Raw genomic sequence first — 16,888 nt, 5'->3', positions numbered from 1 at the left:
TTTGTTTTGTTTGAAGTCGTTGAATTGAAGAACAGCTTGTAATTGCACTGGTCCTTATTAATCAAGAAGGCACAACCACGAGCCACGTAAGTTAATAGTATTTAAGAAGCACTGAACACAAGATTACTGAGGTCTGCTGATGTATTTCAGTCTTAACAGTAACAATCAATTAAAAAAAACAGGAAGAACCAAGTGAGCGATCGGGGTCCGCCTTCTAGGGGGCATGAGGTGCCCAGAGAGGGTAAAGGCATCAGGGCAAGTGAGTCCTGGTCTCCATGTTTTTCTTTTCGGGTAGGCCCTAATTAAATAGCTTTCATCCTCTGAGAGGAATTTAAGAGAGGACGACATTGAGGTGGGGCCTCAACGCTCAGAGCCTGAGCATGACGTTCTGAGCCGTCTCCGACAGGACACAACCAAGGGAAGAGCTGAACCACAGGGAATGGGGTCGAGACCAAAGGAGAGAGGCGTGAGGGCCGTGGCCTCCCCGGGGGTGAGAGACTGGAGAGGGATGACAGGACTTCCCTCACCGCACGTCAGCCTTGTGTGGAGAATTACCCACCGGTGAGTGACAGGTAGAACATCAGAGTTCTCCTTCTAAAGGCTGGATTTTGTCCATCTTCAATGGCGCTTTGTCACCTCCATAAATCCCGAGTTGGAGAGTCCATGGGGGGGGGTGATTTTCGAGGGCGAGGTGACCTTGGGGTGGGTGTCAGGCTGGCGAGCGTGCTTCCTTACACAGACTGCCCTGTTGAGGCCATTTCTGTCTGGGTATGACACGGTCCCTCCCTAAATGTACCTCTAGGGAATTTTCTGATTCTAAGATATAACAGGTCTCTGTACCTTCACAGATTCAACAGTGTGTTCTGAGCTGTCTACTGAATCACAGAAAGGTGGCAATGGGTAGTATGATGCCACCGCGGGCTCCCGAGCCTTCACCCCCTGCCTCCCAACATCCTGCCCGCCCCACCCTAGGGCTGTCTGATCCTAAAGGAAAACTGCAACAAGGAAAAGACACCACAGGATCCGAGAAACGGGAGGCTGGAGGCTGATGCTTTTCCTCATGGAATCTGTTGTTTCAATCAGGGGACCCTGAGCCAGAAGCCCCAGACTGGCTGGCCATGAGTCAGGTGCAGCCCTATTATCTGTCATGACCCCCGCCAGATGCCAGAGAGGAGGAGAGACAGCCAGCCAGACGGGATAGCATTCCGCTGGCTATTTTTACACTTATCTCCTAGAGACTAAGTGTGAAGTCAAATTAAAATTTGTCTAATTAATGAATTTTCAAAAGATAAAGAGAGATCCTGTGGTACTCAATTTATTTCCTTCCCTAGCCCTGACTTATTCTGAGTCCCTATAAATCACTAAAGAAGGAACACTTTAAGAATTGAATACTTTTTTCACTTTGTGCTTAGGTATGTCTTAAAGTACCCATTACGGAAGAAAAATGTTCTCTTTCCCTAAAAAAATAATGTCAAGCAGAAACCAAAGTAATATGTAGTCTTAATTAGAAATATAAATACATAGTGTGGGCATCTTTTAAGGCTATATAAAGCCAAATATTTCAGAAATTCAGGAAGATTTAATGAATAACAGGTTACTATGAACTCGCATGCATTTATTATGCTTTACTCTAGAAGACATAATAATAAAATGTAATAGAAAAACACTAGTGAGTTATAGATGAAAACACTACTAACATTTTCTAGAAATGTCAATTATTTTGCATTCTGAAGCAGTCCCTTCAAACGTGAAAATAAGGGGGAAATGTATATACAGTCAAAGATATTTATTCCTTGTAAGCACCATAAATATTAACATGAAGGCAAAACAAAACAAAACAAAAAAACAACCCACTGAGACCAATTCTTAAAGAAAAACAAAGCAAAAGGGACAGTCAGTTCTCAGAGGCATTAAACAGACAAACACTTCACCCGCTTTTCTGTAACTGCTAATGTCATTGTCAGATTGGCTCCTGACGGTGATCTGTGAAGCATAATAAATATATTGCTATAGTCCCACGAAATTATTCAGGTGTGGTGGGGACATCAGTTCAATATTAATCAAGCCCGTTAAACTCTTCATTCGCACTTTGCATTTTGTCCTTCTGACGGGGAGATGAGCCGGTGCAGTCCCTGAAGCACACGGCATGGGTGCCCTCCCAGCAGACGCCAGGCATCAACTGGCTCGGGGACTGCAAGGTGCCTGCCCCGCCCCCAGCACATCAGGAAGCCAGGGCAGAGCCATGGTTAGTGGCCGCGAGTGACAGCACCATCCAGAGGGCCACATACAGGGTGTAATGCCTCAGAACAGCTCAGGTCCGCCATGATTTAGGGTCAGTCTCTCTGTTTCTTAGAGACACACATGGCGACACGCCTACAGATTCATATGTATTAATTGAAGGCTTCAACAACACCGACTCCAAGCTCCTAATATTCTTCAGCTGGGCTTTTTATTTAAAATAGAGTTAATTTCAAAAATCTTCCCTAATTTAGGGGAAGATTTATAACCTAATTTATAACCAAACGTCCCTATTCATTCTTTGGGAAGAAGACGTTCTCCAGAATCTGGGTTTCTGACTGACCGCTGTCTTAGGCATGTCCTGTCACAGCTGCACGAGGAGAGGACTGAGCAGCAGTGCCAGGGCAGGGCTGATGCCCCAGTCACCCAGGACCCCGAGGGAGTGCACAAACCAACAGGTCACCTTCTGGAGCAGAGCAGGCCTGCGAGGCTCGCTTGCGGATGTCATATAAACAATGTCGGGTCCTCAGCAAGTAAGTCCTTCCTGCTGGTGGCACCATGAAGGGTGTCTCATCCTGTCAGGGTCTTCTGTGTAATCAGAACCACCAGGCCCAAAGGAACACACTCTGGGACAAGAAAAACCTCCTGACTGGATCTAACTGCCCCAGACAGCTGTGTTCTAGGCAAGAGACCACCTTCCTGGAAACCAGAGGAATCCCGCATGGTCTCCCAGCATAAGAGAAAACCATGTGTCTTAAAAAAAAATGTCGTAAGAAATGACAGGAAATCATGACCCACTGGTCAACGGCATCCAAGAGAAACTTTAAACAATTCTACTAGTAGGTCAAACAGCATTTATTTACACAATTTCTCCTCTGGCCTCATGAGTGCTAGGGAATGGGCATCCGGCTGACGATCACGGTATTTCTTCGATCATGTGTCAAATAACACACACCTGTCTAAGGCATGGAACGTGATTCAGAATCCCCAGCAATGTGGCCATGGAAATCCACTTACAATTGCTCACAGAATTAAAAATATACACATTCATGGCAGTATTATTCACAATACCCAAAACAACCCAAACGTCCATCGAAGGACAAATGGATAAACAAAATGTGGTATAGCTGTATAATAGGATATTATTCATCCATAAAAAGGAAGGGAATTCAGATACATGCTCCGACACAGATAAACCTTGAAGACCCTATGCCGAGGGAAATGGGCCAGACACAAAAGGACAAATACCGTGTGATTTTACTTTATGAGACACCGAGAATAGGCAAATTCCTAGAGACATAAAGTAGCATGGTGCTGCCAGGGGCTGGGAGGTGGGGTAATACAGACCTAACTGTTTAACTGGGTACGGAATTATAGTTTGGAGAGATGAAAAAGTTCTGGAGATGGATGATTGCACAACAATATTAATACCACTGAACTGTACACTTAAAATTGGTTAAGATGGTAAATTTTATGTTATCTGTATTTTACCACAATTTAAAAAAACACATGTAAATCTCCGGTTCTGTTTAGGAAAAATCAGATGGGAAGTTTATATGCAATCAAAGAAAATATTATCAGGCCTTCTTTCACACCCTAAGCTAAGCACACAGAGCGATGAAGAGCACGGATTCAGACTCTGACCCACAGATGCAAAGTTCAAATCATCCATCAGAATGGGAAGGAGCTCTCTGGCCACGGAGCAATCCTGGCTCAGATTAAACAGAATCAAAATTTACCCGAAGGAACGTGGGGAATCCTTGTCCATAGTAGCCAACAGCAAAATAGTCAGGTTTAGGTCTTATCACTTTGACGATGTTTTCATAAAACTGAGCCTGTTTTTTCTGAAAGGAAGAAAGAAAATTTCAGGTTTGAATAGAGTATTTGAGCATCCATTCTTCCAGAATCTTCCAGTGGGCTCTTCAAGCTTTGGCAATTCCAGCTGGGTGGGAGGCGCAGTGCGGACACAGGCATCTGGTCATCTTGCCACATGGCTTTGATAGAATTTGTCACTCACTCCCAGTGTTTAGCAGGGAATCTGACCAAAAGAGCCAAATTCAGTAACCAGTAGGATTTACCCATGTTTTCGATAACCAAAGAGGTGCCATAGAAATGGTTTTTCTTATGATTAAATGGCTGGTCTTTATTATTTTAAAAACTGGTATCAATTAGATACTGGCATACATTAAAGAAGAACTTAAAAGGGCAGAATTCTGGTCTAAATTAATGGCGGGAGAAAGGTCTGGGCCACTCTCCCATCACACACCCCCCTTGTAGACGGGGTCAGTTTTAATCCAGCAGCAATTCTCAGAGACTCTTAGGCCGTCAAGAGCACTGTACACATGGGGTCAGCGGTTGTTTACATACAGATGCTCAGAGAAATCTTAGAGTCTGGTTTCCAGAGCTCAGGTGGGAATAAAAGTGAGTAGTTGTGGGCCAGAATCAGCCCGCAAATACATGAAGACCTTCCTCCTGGACAAAATGGAGGACCATGGCCAAGGCCGCAGAAGACCTGAAGAGACTCTCCAAGTTAAAACTGAAAGGGAAAGCCCAGAAAGACAAGTGTAGATCGCCTGTGTTCATTTAACTAGAAAGAAAAGGAGACCTACCAGCAACTCGCTGAGTTGTTCGTAATCAAACATCTCGTTTTCATACTGTTCGGCAAGTTCCTTACCAAGAGCAATGGCCTCCTCCCACATCTGTGAGGAAAAAGAAAGAAAAAGGAGAAACAGAAACCCAACGCTGAATGGTGCAGTCAAGGAATGAAATAATAATACAACTGCTCATCTTAAAATAATTTGGAAATACACTTGCCAAATCTGAAAACACTACAGAATAATGTTAGAAAAATACAAGTATTTTCTAGAGGCTCATGTCCTTTGGCTCATGACCAGACACCAGTTGACTAAACGGGCCCACTACTGGCTTGCCAGTCATGTTGGCCTCTGCCCAGGGTCAGAGCAGTCTGGCCGCCAGGTCTGGCCAGCTCCGTCCTCTCTCCTGCTGCCAGGATGGCTGCTGAAGCCCATCCATCGGAGCAGCAGGGGAGCTGGTGGAAGGAACCGCCATGCACGAGAGGCTACAAGGAGCCTGGTTTTGCTACTTTCCCAAATCATCCCATTGAACAAACACTGGACTGTCAGAAAGAACAAGATATATTTCAACTCTAAATTAAAGCTCGCAAGGAGTTGGTTTCTGTGTGCAAATACTGTGAGGCTATAAAGCCTGCCATCATTTTGAAAGGCGAAATTGTTGGGGTAGTAGTTTGAAAGGGGATTTCCAATCAGGTAACTGATTTATTAGAAAGCTGATAAACTTTGACATTATGGAATACTTTATTGATGCATATGGTAAGACCTGAATTTCTCTTATTTTTCTTGGGGAAAAATAAAGTGGTTTACTCGAGAAGAATAGGTCACATATGGAGGAACCATCTCCTCCAGGAAGCCTTTCTGGGTGCCAACTCTCCTTGGGCTCCCATGATGACCCAGGATCCCCTGAGTTCCAACCTTCTGGTTATGTACAGAAACTGGAGTGCTTCTTTGTTATTCCTTCTCAGAGACCACAAGCCCCTTCAGGAACTGAGTGTTAATGAAAACAACTAGACCTCAGCCGAGAGCCCACTCAAGGATGTTTATCAAAAGAATTGAAGGTTGTTGACTTCAAATCAGGAAAGCACCACACCATCCCACATACTGTCCCCAGCCAGAAACCATCCATTTCCCGACCGCCACCATTCCCACAAGATGGTAGCGCTCAAGTCAGGACAAGTGATTCCAAGCTTGCTCTCTGTCCAGCAACTCCCTTGCCTTGTCAGGCGGGACTTCGTTATACCCATTTTGCAGATAAGGAAGTCGGGGATTAGACAGGTCAGTAAGTTGCCCAAGGGCACAGAGAGGTGTACCTGGCCCAGCTTGCTCTTTTTCCAAAGTTCTTGCTTTTGATGACTGTCTTAGTTTGGGCTGCTATAATAAAGTACCATAGATGGGGTGGCTTAAAAAGTAGACATTTATTTCTCACAGTTCTGGAGGCTGGGAAGTCCAAGATCAAGGTGCAGGCAGATTCAGTTCTTGGTGAGGGCTCTCTTCCTGACTTGTGGACCAGCACCTTCTCACTGTGTGCTCACAGGGCCTTGGGCGAGCTCTCTTTCTCTTCTTAGAAGAGCAGGAATCCCATCATGGGGGGTCAACCTTATTCATGACCCAGTATAAACGTATTTACCTCGCAAAGGCCCCATCTCCAAATACTATCACGTGATGGATCAACATATGCATTTGGTGGTTAGGGGTGGGAGGTAGGATGCAGACATTCAGCCCATAACAATGATGATGTGCTAGCACTTGCAGCTTCTCCCACCCCCTCCTACTGAGATGGGTCTGAAAGGATACTAGGCTAGTCAGGAATTCCAGGCTCCCACTGAGAACGCAAGCTGCCGGGCCCCTTCCTGGCACACCCTTATCACTGAGGACTCATCTGCTGGTTGGTCTTTGCTTCTTAGTAGAATGACCCATGGAGGGTCTTACGTATTAGTGAACAGCCCAACAGACTTAAAGTACTCTTTATAGCTACGACTTAAATAAACCATCTGCTATTTTTTTATGAGGAAAAAAGTTCTTCTGGAATAAGAGTTACACTTTAATAGTCTGCAAGACAAAATAAAAATAAGCCCAGAGTAGAGAAAGATTTCTGAGATGGGACTAGCGCCCAGGGAAGGGAGAGAGTGGCCACGATGCCCTTCCTGGGTCTGAACACCTGTTCTCCCTCCCAGAGCCGCCACAGTCTCCATCCTGCTGGAACTTTCAGAGCTGCCTTGCCTTCTCTGAATATTTTAATCTGCTGCTCGAGATCCTCCCTGGGGTCCTCTGCCGGGGCCCAAGCTCACGTTTCTGGGAAGGGGAAAAGCCTCTCGCACTTCCAATATTTCTTTTAAGCTCCAGTGACCAATTCCTCCTTTAGAGTATTTCCATTTCAAAGAAAACATTACTTTTACTTGTGATTCTCTGTCACAATTTTTCTTTAAGTTTTGTGTAAGCAAACACGCACTCTATTAGCTGCCTAGAGTGTCTGGGCATCTAATGTATTACTGAGTAAAACCTTAATCTGTTTTTATCCTAAATGACAGATGAGATGCTTTAGATACATATCAAAAGTAATTGTTCTTTTTTTTCTTTTTTTTTTTAAAGTTAGTCTTGAATAAATATCTTATCCGACTCACCCTGAGGTGACATGGTTGTGTTTTCCATCAGATTTTCTATAAATAACACCTTCTCCCGGCTTCCCCCACCTCCCCGTGGTCTTAAAGGATTCTGCATTAGGGAGATTTTCGTCTACTTTTAATTGGATAGGGCTCTAAGGAGTGTGGGCAATTCATATTTCTGATGTGAACACCCTGGAAGATATTTCAGTACCAGGGAGAAGACAGATCCAATGCGATCAAAATTTAGATTACCTCCGTGAATGAATTGCTTTAACCTGTGGGTTTGAACGTCCTGCTTTAGCTCCTGGGCTAGGCTATGAGGTTTACCACAGCCCTGAATGAAAAAGCACCAGATCCTCACACAATCTTGTTTTCTGATTAAAATCCTTAATCCATTTTATTGCGTTCTTGACATTGCTAGTTACTTGAAGCACGAAGTGCATCTGTCCCACCACCTCTTTCCATCAGATGATCTTAGCTCCTACATGCTCTTGAGAGTACCATCTTGTCTCCATCATTCTGAACTTCCCAGTTTCAGGAAGTCCCATTTCTTCAAGTTTCATGAATACGAACTTTTGTTTCTTCTTCTTCTTCTTTTTAACAAGATTTACTTATTTGAGAGAGAGAGAGAGAGAGTACACAAGTGGGAGGGGTTGGGAGAGGGAGACAGAATCTCAAATAGACACCGTGCTCAATGCGAGGCTTGATCTCACGACCCTGAGGTCATGACTCGAGACAAAACCAAGTCGGATGCTCAACTGACTGCGCCACCCAGGCGCCCCAAACTTTTTTTTTCTTCTTCTGATGAAACTCTGTCCTTAGTTCCCAGACAGCAGTGGCTATAGAGAGCAGACCAGCTATTGATTTCCTATGAAGAACTATTCAGTTGATGGTGGGCCAGTCGGATAGGACAACACTGACCTCACTGGACAAGGGAGCATGGCAGATGAGAGAGAAGACACCAGCCAGGACAACTGTCCCTTACCAATAATTCAGGCTGGCGATGACTCACTGGGACAGGGTGGACAACTCTGGTTTAATTCACTTACTAGCTGTAAGTGACTCACTGGTGAAGACCTTTTTTTGTTTTTTAAAGATTTTATTTATTTTAACTTATTTGAGAGAGAAAGAGAGCACACCAGCAGGAGCAGAGGAAGACAGAGAAGCAGACTCCTTACTGAGCAGGGAGCCTGACGTGGGGCTTGATCCCAGGACCCCAAGATCATGACCTGAGCCGAAGGCAGATGCTTAACCGACTGAGCCACCCAGGCACCCCCAGTGAAGACATTTTATGGGATGCCTCTACAATTCAGCTGTTTTTCCAGGCAGTTGTTGGGGAAAGACTCATATTCAACAACCTCTGAATTTCCTCTTCCACATAGGTCTTTGATGTTTGAATGGATGAGGATGCTATGGTATGGAAGAATCCAGAGCACCAGTTGAGGCCCCTCAGCACAGAGGGGAGCAAGGTGGACTAGAACTAGCTTTAGGTCTTGTCCAGTGAGCGAGTCCAGGAGCTTGTGAGTGACAGTCCCTTCCCAGTCCCTCTAGTATGAAGACGTGTGTCATGGGAAGGGCCATGGTGACTCAAGGGCTGTGGCTCAGCTGAAAAAATAGAGACCCTGCAGTCATCGCCCTCTCTCTAGGCCTCTTGCTTTCCTGAGCCAAGCCCCATCCTTGGTACTCCTGGTGTTTTTAACTGGCGTTGGCTGATCAGATCAAAGGATCCACGTTTTTCCAAAGACATTTTTCAGAGAGAGAGTCAGGCCCCACCTTCCCAGCCCAGCAGGTGCACTGTCTCTGTGGTCTGCAGCTCAGAGCCGCCCAATCGGGCAGTAAGAATGCCGTCCTCTCCTCGAGGGTGCACGAGACAGAGCCAGCACCCGAGAAAGCTGGTCAGACGGGGCAAGAAACCAGTGGGACCTGGGACTTGGGCCAGGCTCAGGGAGCCTTTATGACAAGGTTCTCAAACCGAATCAACAATAAACCCTGCCCCTCTGGTGCAGTCAAGTACTCAAGGAATCACTGCCCATCTAAGTCATGTTCATGAACGTGGCTTGTTTTTCCCCACAGAAACTCTTTACCTGTCAGAACAGGACCCTATTTGCTCAGCTTTTAACGCCCTGAAAGGAAAAGTGAGGAAGGAAACATATCTTCAAACAGAGGTTTGCCTGTTTTCCTCAGGCCAGGACATCTGTAGTTCTGCAAGACTTTGAAAAGCCTCAATCAGGCTGCAAAGAAGGGATTTTGCTTCATTCTGCAGGTAGTCATTGGGCACTTATGATGGGAACGGGCTCTAGAGAACAGGGGGAGAGGGACAGAAGTGAGTACAGATCGCTCTTTGAGGAACAGTGTAGAAAGGAGGAGACTGACAGTTGCTGGAGAGGAGTCAGAACAAGAGAGACTTCTCTTAAAGATGGGAGAGAAACAAGGTCACGGCTGTAGGCGAATGTGTATTAGTCTATAGAGAGCAAAACATGGACACTGGAGGGGCGGGGCAGACGGGCAAGGGGCACAGGGTAGGTGCATGGAGAGCCCATCCCTCTGATAGGACAGAAGCAAAATATACAGGGACAGATACTGTCCAGTGGATCCGAGGGTATGCCAGGGACGCGGGGAGGGCAAAGTGACATCACATAGCTTTGGTAATGCTAGCCGGAGAATCAACTACTTTGAAAAGAGAATTAACATGTGATAGGAACAGAGCCTCATCACTTGGAACGGCTTTAACTGCCTCGCAGGAAATCAAACCTCACCGGACTTAGCAGAAGCATCTCTTCCAACTTTGCAGCCACGTGAGGACGCTGACCCTCGCTCTGCCTCAGGCGACTGGGTTGTGCAGGGCACCCTGGCTCCTCCTGGCATTTGCTCTTCTGACACTGACCCGTTTAAGAGGCACCATGTGATCAGCTGACTTCAAGTCTCTGAAGACATCACCTCCCTTTCCTGATCCCTGCTGCCGGCCACCTTGCCCAGGGCCTCCGCATCCCAGGCCTGGACAACTGCTCTGGCCTCCCCACGGGTCTCCAGCCCCTCCACCCCACCAGCAACACCACCTTCCTCTGCTGGTAAAGAGGAAAATGAAGTCATTGTTGCCTCTTCTCATGAAATCTCAATGGCTCCTTACTCAATGGAGTAAATCCAGTCTTCAGGAGACGTACAAGGCCAAGCGCAAACTGGCTCTCAAGTCCTCTACATCAGTGTGTCTCAGGATCGCTCACCCCACACCCTGTAGACACATTTCTTGGCAACCCCAGAAAAGCAAGATGGCCTCAAGAGCCCTCCCCCTTACCTGTGCTAATCCCACTCCTTACAATTCCTGCTTCTCCCAGCCATCACCAGGCAAACTTTATCTCATTCCTCAGGAGCCAATCTAAATGTCACCTCCTCCATGAAGCCTTTCCTTTCTCCCTAAAAGAAGTAATCACTCCCAAACTTGTTAGACAGGTAGACCCAGCACCCACCAGCATGACAGATCAGCGGACGGTTTTGTTATTTATCTGCTTGCACACAAACCCTGGGGTGGACTGGCCAGCCTGGAGGCAGGCCTCCATCATTCACGGGTGCCCTCGGCACTAGTATGCTTGGTCGTGGAAACACCTGTCAGGGACCCTGCAGAGAGTGGGGAGTAGTGTCGTTACGGACTCTAAGCATTGATTTTGCTCATGCTTTGATAAAAAAATGATTCTTTCTTTATAGGAGCAAATCAATATCAACATGTTAGCAGGTCAGATTCTTCCTAATTGAACAGATTCTGGCAAATATCTGGATGTTCAAACATCTGGAAATGCTGAGAATAATCCAGGAAGAGGGTGTCTTTCTGCCTGCCCCTGCAATTCCTCGGAATAACCACCACGCTTTAAAAGGGAAACTCATCAAATGAGAAAACTTCACCCCAAATCCTTAGAGAAGAAATCGAACCATTTCACCAAATGCAGAAACTGACTCTCCAAGTCCCTATTTTTAGTTCACAGGAAGATGCACGATGCCTCATTTTTGACTTGGGTGCAAGGCAAAGTGTGAACTTTGTCAAGGCGAGGTTATTTTAAGGGAAAAGGAAACCGAGCTCCAGTTGGGAACAATCACGGAGTCTCACACAGCACGCGGGCCAGCAGTCATGCTGTCCCTCTCTAGGCGCCACCAGGCTGCTTCCTGGTTTCAGAGGTGGCTTAACGCCGCTTAATACCGACACCCTCACTCCTCCGACTCCATTTTCCCGATAGCAGGCCTTCTATTTTTGACTCATCCTCCATAGAGAAGCCTGGTAATTTTCAGTGAAGCACTTGGATTAAGGGCTTTATTGAAAATTACTAGGCCTCAACCAAACACAATGAGAAAGACAATGCAGAGCATGTTCGGGAAAGAACGCCCGCCTGCCAGGATGAAACCCGACAGAAGGCTTTCAGGGGGACGCTCAAACGGGTGGTAAAAACAGAACGGAAAAGGAGCTAGGAGTGGTTATTAGCCCAGGAAGGAAGAACTGTAAAAGAATGAAAGGGGAAACAGATGGAAATGACGTTTTATGGAGAGAAAGAAAAAGATGAAAAGCCCAAGAGCTTGGCTGAAAGACATTCAAAACTTTTTAAAATGATAGAAAGGCAAAAATAGAAAAATGACTTCGTGTGGAAGAAACACAGAAAGATAACAGGATATAATTCAAAAGCCGAAGTGTCCAGTATAAAGCAGCAGAAAATCCATTCAGCGTTGCGGCATTCAGAACACAAAGGCAGAGAAACTTTTAATACACTCTGACCCCGGTCCCTTGTCCTCCGCTGTCCCCGCGGCCTCTGGGACGCCTTCCACGGGCCCGCCAAGGTCTTTGGGGCAGTAATCCCCCTGCCTTGGATTCTCTAAGTCCCTGCGTCCCCTAGGAAGATGAATAAATTTAAAACAGTGAAATGAGCTCTAGAATGTGAAAAGTTTCCATACATTAAGGACATAATGAAGATTTCCTTAATTACACAAGGATACAGCCACATGGTGACAGCCTGCATCGATGAAGCTTTAACTGCGTCATACTTTTGCCAGACTGAGGCCCTGTTTAGTTTCCATTTTAGAATTTCGTGATCCCCAGCCTTCAAATTCAACTGAGCCGTTAGGTCCCCTTACCCGGATATATGTTTTTTAAATCAGAACTGTAATGTTTTCCCCTTAAAATGAAATAAATGCAAGATCAAACCAAATTCTTGTGATTTAAATGATCCTGTGCTGCAGGATCATGCGCAGATCATGGGGTTGGGGATGGAACCTGGGTCAGCTGTAAATCAGAGACCGTGGCCCATACCAGATGCCCCCCAGTGTGGCGGTCCTGCCCACTCACTGATGAGCTCCTGCAACCATCCTGACTGAGGACTGTCATCTCGAAAAGATGCACAGAATCAAGGAAGGAAAAGCCGGCCCAGGTGTTGCAAGACTGTCTTTGTCTGATCTACAGGCTCTGCAAGGAAGGTGGTACTGAAGTAGAGTTTAGCGTCAGGCTCGGGGAAGGAGCCTGGGGGACCCCCACCTCCCCTCCCCAAACCCCACACACTGCAGAAGTGAGGGCAGAGACCTGCCCCTTTAGACCTCTTAGGGACTCAGAGTCTGGGCCAGGAAGCAAGACCACAGAGAGGAGACAAACATGCCTAATAGAAGGTACTTTGTGGCATGTCTGAGTGATGGTGCCCTTTCCAAGTGTTTTACTCAAGCGCTAGCCAGAAGGTGCTCCACTGAATAGAAGATGAACCCAAATGGCAGTCTGATGGCGGGGGGTGGGGGGGCTGTGGCTGCATCAGAGTGGGGCTGTGTGGGGACTCCCTGCACTTTCCATTCAATTTTGTTGTAAACCTGAAACTGCTCTCAAACATAAAGTTTACTAAAAACGTTTTCTGACCAAGTGTCCAGTTTCTATGCAGCACTAGTCCTCCTGAGAGGGACACAGAAGCTCAAGTAGCTTCAGCCCAAGCAGGGCCTGGTGACTGGGGTGGTCCCTGGACCAGCTCCCTTGTCATTACGGGGAGCTGCTTAGAAATACAGAGTCTCGGGCCCCACCCAAACCTGCTGAATCACAATCTGCATTTTACCAGGATCCCCCCCGGGGGTACTTAGGGGGGCCTGAAAAGGGTGAGATATTCAAAGCAGGGAGATATAGGACACACATAAATAGTTCTAAGGCCAGAGCAAAGAATGCCTAGGACGACATCTTCCTGGATGGTGGGGGCAGGGAGGCTCCAAGGTAGAGAGAGCGTGGGAATGTGACAGCAGGCAACAAAGGGACCTTCCACACCCAGGGAAGACCCAGGTGGTTGGGAATCAAAGAGCATGTTCTCAAAAAAGGCAAGATGTTGTGGGTAGAGAGAGGATTGATGGGCAGGGCGGAGCCCTACAACCCTAGGAAGGTGAGCTGAGGGTCCTCACCTGCCAGGTGAGACGCCTGGATCTATCTATGGAGGAAGTGGGGGGACCCCAGAGGTCTGGGCATCTTTGAAGTGATTCAAGCCATGACAGATACTGTGGCCACTTTGTGAGAACAGAGAGTGGTCGGGAAGACGGAGCTCCCGAGGAAGAGGACACTGGATCAGCTGGCCCTAGCAGCAGCTTTTCTGTCCAAAGACCCGAATGTTCAGCGGCGCCTCAGGTAGGATCCCGGCCAAGCCAGCGCAGATACGAGAGCTCAGCTGCCAGGAACTCTCATTCCTGAAGGCACTTAGATACACAAATCACAATGAGGGAACGTGACTCATCCTTAAGAGCTTGGGAAACCGATAATGAGATTATAATTGACTTTGGTCAAAGCACGAAAGAAAACAACATACCTGAGGGGCATAATGCTACATTTTAATAATAAAATAAGATAAAATAAGTACCAGAAAGCTGCATCTTGCTCCAACAAAGCTATGTTGCTTTTTCTTGGTTTCTTACACTGTATCTTCATTCATAACTCCCTCTGTTTCTGCCTCTTTCTTCCCTAACATTTGCCCTGTGTGTTTTCCCCTCCAAGAATCCTCTGCCATAAAAGAGCCCCTAACTCACCCATCCCTCCAAATTCCCTAATGTGAATAACTACCACACTCCTGACAGTTTTCTTCCAAATTTTAGGAATGACATTGGGTCACAAGAAAAAAAATACCTAACTTTGATGCTTGTTATCATGCTTTCCCTTGTCGTTCTGACATAAATTCTATTATTTCCTGGCTTTGGTCCCATGTTCTAATTCTTCCAGATATTATTTAGTTTTTCAAATATTCACTCAGCATGAGTGCCAACAGGCATGTAAGCAGTCCTAGCCGCCTGAGATGGCCTCGGAGGCTGAACGGTAAAGCCTCTATTCACACCAGCATGTGGACGGATGTGCCAGTAGGACCAGGGTCTGGATGCTCAAGAACAAAGTCTTTGGCTCAGATCAGCACCGTCCAGTAGAAACATAATGCAAGGCATGTATGTCATTTTAAATTACCAGTAGCCACATTTTTAAAAAGTGGAATTAGTTTTAGTAAAATTTAGTAGTATCTGCAATATTATCATTTCGGCATGTAATCAGCAACACAAAAATTAGTGAGATACTTGACATTTGCATTAGTCACTCTGGTGGCTGTAACAAAGTACCACGGACTGGGTCCCCTCAATTCATGTGTTCCCTCATAGTTCTGGAGGCTGGAAGTCCAAGATCAAGTCACCGGCTGGATGGTTTCTTTGGAGCCTCTGTCCTTGGCTTGCAGATGGACCTCTTCTCACTCTATCCTCACGCGGTCCTTACCGTTGTGTCTGTGTCCTAATGTCTTCTTAGAAGTACACTAGTCTGATTGGATCAGGGCCCATCCCAGTGACCTCACTTTACCTTAATCACCTCTTTAAAGGACGAAACACAGTCACATCCTGAGGTCCTAGAGATTAGGACTTGAACATGTGAGTTTCTGGCAAAACAACTCAGCCCTCAACAACATTCTTTACACTAAGTCTTAAAAATCCCATGTGTATTATATGCTGACAGCCCATCTCGGTTTGGACCGGCCACACTTCAGGTGCCAATGACCACATGTTCCTTGTGACTCCAGGATCAGAATGCTCAGGTTACAGTCCCACCCACTGCCTGAGCACTGGCTTCCCCAGTGCACCTGCTCAGGGGACCCCCCGCATTAACTGAGGCCCTTCTCAAGTTCCCATTGCCTAGAACACTTGCTACCCATCACCCAGGAGCCACTGTGAGGTAGGCTCCCCCAAGGTGATTGCAATCTCGGAACAGAGTATGGAAATGTGTACGTCGAGGCCCTCTCAAAGTCAAATTTGGTAATCTGCAGCAATGAGCATAGCCATTTGTCTTATTCCATTGTATTCCAAAAAGGCACAGAGGACATTCTTTCTCAAATACTGCACAGACCCCCACCTGGCAGGGACACCCATGTCTCAGTCTTATTTCCTAAATGAAAATGATCACCTCTGGCACAAAGTGCCCAACTCTGATACCTTCTGCTGTGACCTCCCACCTCCCTCACTACCTGGCTTGGGTAGGTTTCCAGCGTCCTAGCCACAGGGAACAGGAGCCATTTTCTCCTGCTACACACACCATGCCCAGCCCCCATGGGAGAAGGAAATGGGGATCAAGGCCCAACACCAAGTTCTGTGAGCTATCTCTATTTTCACATGTCCAGTTGTGGGAAGCTGTACTAGAGCTGGAGGATTTGTGTGAATATCATCTTTTCTAGAACATAGACCTACTTAGGTAATTTCCACGTGTCTTGAGAGCCCTCCGTTAGAAGCCCGACTCACATGTCTACTTAAATGCCCTCAGAGAGGGAGATGCTGTCCGTCTGCCTCCCCTTCTGGGCACTTCTACCCCCTGGGGCCCACTGTGGCCCCGTGACTTGCTTTAGCCAACGGCATGAGCAGAAATGCATGGGTCCTTTCTGGACAGTGCGTGCAAGGGCCAGGCTGGTGACTCGCTGTCCCTTCATGGCTGCATTCCTTTGTGGCGGAACCCATGCCCATCTGGGCTCTGGGACAGCAGGACGGACTGGTGGCATGAGTGAAAAATACCTCCGGGTGGCCCAGAGCCACTGAGACTTCGGGAGGCTGAAACTCCAGCATATTCCTGCCCATCGGGACTGATGGAGGTGATGAGCAATACTTGCTTCTGTTCTCTTCTTCCCAGGAAATGTCATGCTTGTTGATGTCAGAATGAGTTTTTGTGCATTGAAGCTAATCACCTGGGTACTTCAGATCTCATCTGATGAATTTTCTCCCTCACCTGTGCTCATTCTCAAAGTGAGCTTTCGACGGATGAGGGGACTTTGGTTCTTTGAACATTCTTGTGGAAAAGTGACAAATCCTCAGGAAGGGCTTTTCACTCTGTTTTGCCAAGACAAGTCTAACAGCTACTGTGGAGACAAGCCTCCTAAACTGTGATTAACAAGTACACTCTTCCGGACTCCAGGTTAGCCAGCTGGTTCACTTTACCATAACCACCTCTGTGTCTCC

General features: G+C 46.8%; 1 protein-coding gene across 2 annotated transcripts in view; it reads right to left on the bottom strand.

Moving 5' to 3' along the window:
* DOCK1 (dedicator of cytokinesis 1) overlaps positions 1-16,888 on the bottom strand; it is a 487,093-nt gene that overhangs the window by 32,477 nt on the left and 437,728 nt on the right. For both annotated transcript variants that reach the window (XM_032423353.1, XM_032423354.1), the window contains exons 39-40: positions 4,848-4,937; positions 3,978-4,082 (exon numbers count right to left, since the gene is read on the bottom strand). In XM_032423353.1, the coding sequence (XP_032279244.1) occupies positions 3,978-4,082; positions 4,848-4,937 (195 nt within the window). The remainder of the gene's footprint in view (positions 1-3,977; positions 4,083-4,847; positions 4,938-16,888) is intronic.

Source organism: Phoca vitulina, unplaced genomic scaffold (genome assembly GCF_004348235.1).
Source record: "Phoca vitulina isolate PV1807 unplaced genomic scaffold, GSC_HSeal_1.0 scaffold28, whole genome shotgun sequence".
Classification (NCBI taxonomy): domain Eukaryota; kingdom Metazoa; phylum Chordata; class Mammalia; order Carnivora; family Phocidae; genus Phoca; species Phoca vitulina.
Note: the sequence above shows the minus strand (reverse complement) of the source record. Positions and strands in the feature narration are given on the sequence as shown.